This window comes from Octopus bimaculoides, chromosome 2 (assembly GCF_001194135.2).
Source record: "Octopus bimaculoides isolate UCB-OBI-ISO-001 chromosome 2, ASM119413v2, whole genome shotgun sequence".
NCBI classification, from domain to species: Eukaryota; Metazoa; Mollusca; class Cephalopoda; order Octopoda; family Octopodidae; genus Octopus; species Octopus bimaculoides.
In genome coordinates, this window is record NC_068982.1 from 157,891,009 (window position 1) to 157,892,816 (window position 1,808).

At 32.7% G+C, this 1,808-nt stretch overlaps 1 protein-coding gene across 1 annotated transcript in view; it reads right to left on the reverse strand.

Annotated features, from left to right (window-relative positions):
• Positions 1–6: 6 nt before the first annotated feature.
• LOC106869371 (ADAMTS-like protein 2) overlaps positions 7–1,808 on the reverse strand; it is a 147,675-nt gene continuing 145,873 nt past the window's right edge. The window contains exon 10 of the mRNA XM_014915094.2: positions 7–1,380. Coding sequence (XP_014770580.1) covers positions 1,073–1,380 — 308 coding nt within the window. The 3' untranslated portion in view covers positions 7–1,072. The remainder of the gene's footprint in view (positions 1,381–1,808) is intronic.

Below are 1,808 nucleotides of genomic sequence, written 5' to 3' on the forward strand. Positions count from 1 at the left end.
ATACAGATATCTATACATATATACACCCATCACACACACATACACATGCACACAAACACACACATTAGTCATGTGTTTTCTTATCCAAAACTCCGTCAAAAGTACTGAATGGATCTTTATGAAATTTGGAAATTATATTCTTTGCATAACGGCCATAACTCCCATGAAAATTCATATATTTTTGATGTTGATGAAATTTTAACCCGAACATAACAGATGAGCATTATTTAGAAAATGATGTCACACGTTATCGAGGCTACCATTCTTTCTGGACGTGCAAAAGGGGATGACGTCTTTATTCCAAGAATTCCTCTTACTCCATCAGGAGCAGACATTCCTTTTACTTTTAGAAGACTACAATTTCCTCTTCGTGTGACTTTTGCCATGCCCATAAACGAATCTCAGTGTCAAACACTGTCTGTAGCTGGTCTTCTCTTGGAAGAGCCCTGCTTCTCACATGGACAACTGTATGTTGGCTGCTCAAGAGTGGGCAGCAAAAAAAACCTATTCGTATATGCTCCACAAGGAACATTGTTTACAACGAGGTGTTATAATCACAACAGCAAGAAAGTATGTACATGATCACCTTCTTTTACGAAACTTCATTGACTTTCGTATATTTATATTGATATACATATATATACGTGTGTTTGGGTGCGTGTGTGTATATACATCTCTATATATAAAGATGATGCGTAGTCTAGACGGCGTTTTTAGATTTCATTATTCTCTTTAACCCGGGCAAGGCCGGGTATTTCTGCTAGTATATATATATATATACACATGCACACATACAATCAGTCATACACATATATGTGTGAATGTGTGTTTATGTGTGTATATGTGCGAGCGTGTATGCATATATGAATATATTATTTAAGAAACATTAAACTATCATTAATTCATTTTTAATATACTGACCATTCAAATGATGAAAACTAAAAATAATTTAAAAGTAAATGAACGAAATAATGTAATTATCATTATTATTTTTTTTAAAACAAAGTATTCCTACCATTAGTTACACTAATCAAGCAATTAAGCTCACCAAACAATTACATCCATCGAAAAATTAACTGGCAGGACATCGGTACTTTTTGCTCAATTCGTCTAATTTCTTACCGGCAAAATTTGTATAAGTCCTGTAATATGTGTCTGATGGTAAGATTAACTGAATCTCATGTCTTTCATGAGGATTTATGAAACCGATGACCAAATAATCTTTGCCCTTTATCAACTTGGGACAGTGGCAACCATTTGCCAAGTAAATGAATTCTCTCGACATCAGTGGTAAAGTGTAGCGGTAAAGTTTTCTCACGGCGACGTCGTAGCGGACTTGATTTTTCACTTTACTCACAGATCTCACACTTATATGACTCACTGAAAGAAGAAATAATAATAATAATAATAATAATAATAATAATAATAATAATAATAATAATAATAATAATAATAATAATAATTCAGACAAATACATAACAAGTATATGTAGCATGCAGAAAATAGTACTACTAGACATCGCAAACATCCTACGTAAAACACTTTCAATACAGTAACAATAAGAACACCACAACAAATCCCAGCACATATCCAAGGCACACAGAGTTGCGCTCCGTAGTGCAGTGAAAGCAAGTGATAAAAATAAGGCTGCTGAATAATAATAATAATAATAATAATAATAATAATAATAATAATAATAATAATAATAATAATAACTTCACCATTCAAACTGACAGAAAGATAGACGCAAATAGGCCATACATCATACTGAAAGACTTCAGACAAAAATCATGCCTCCTCATTGATAT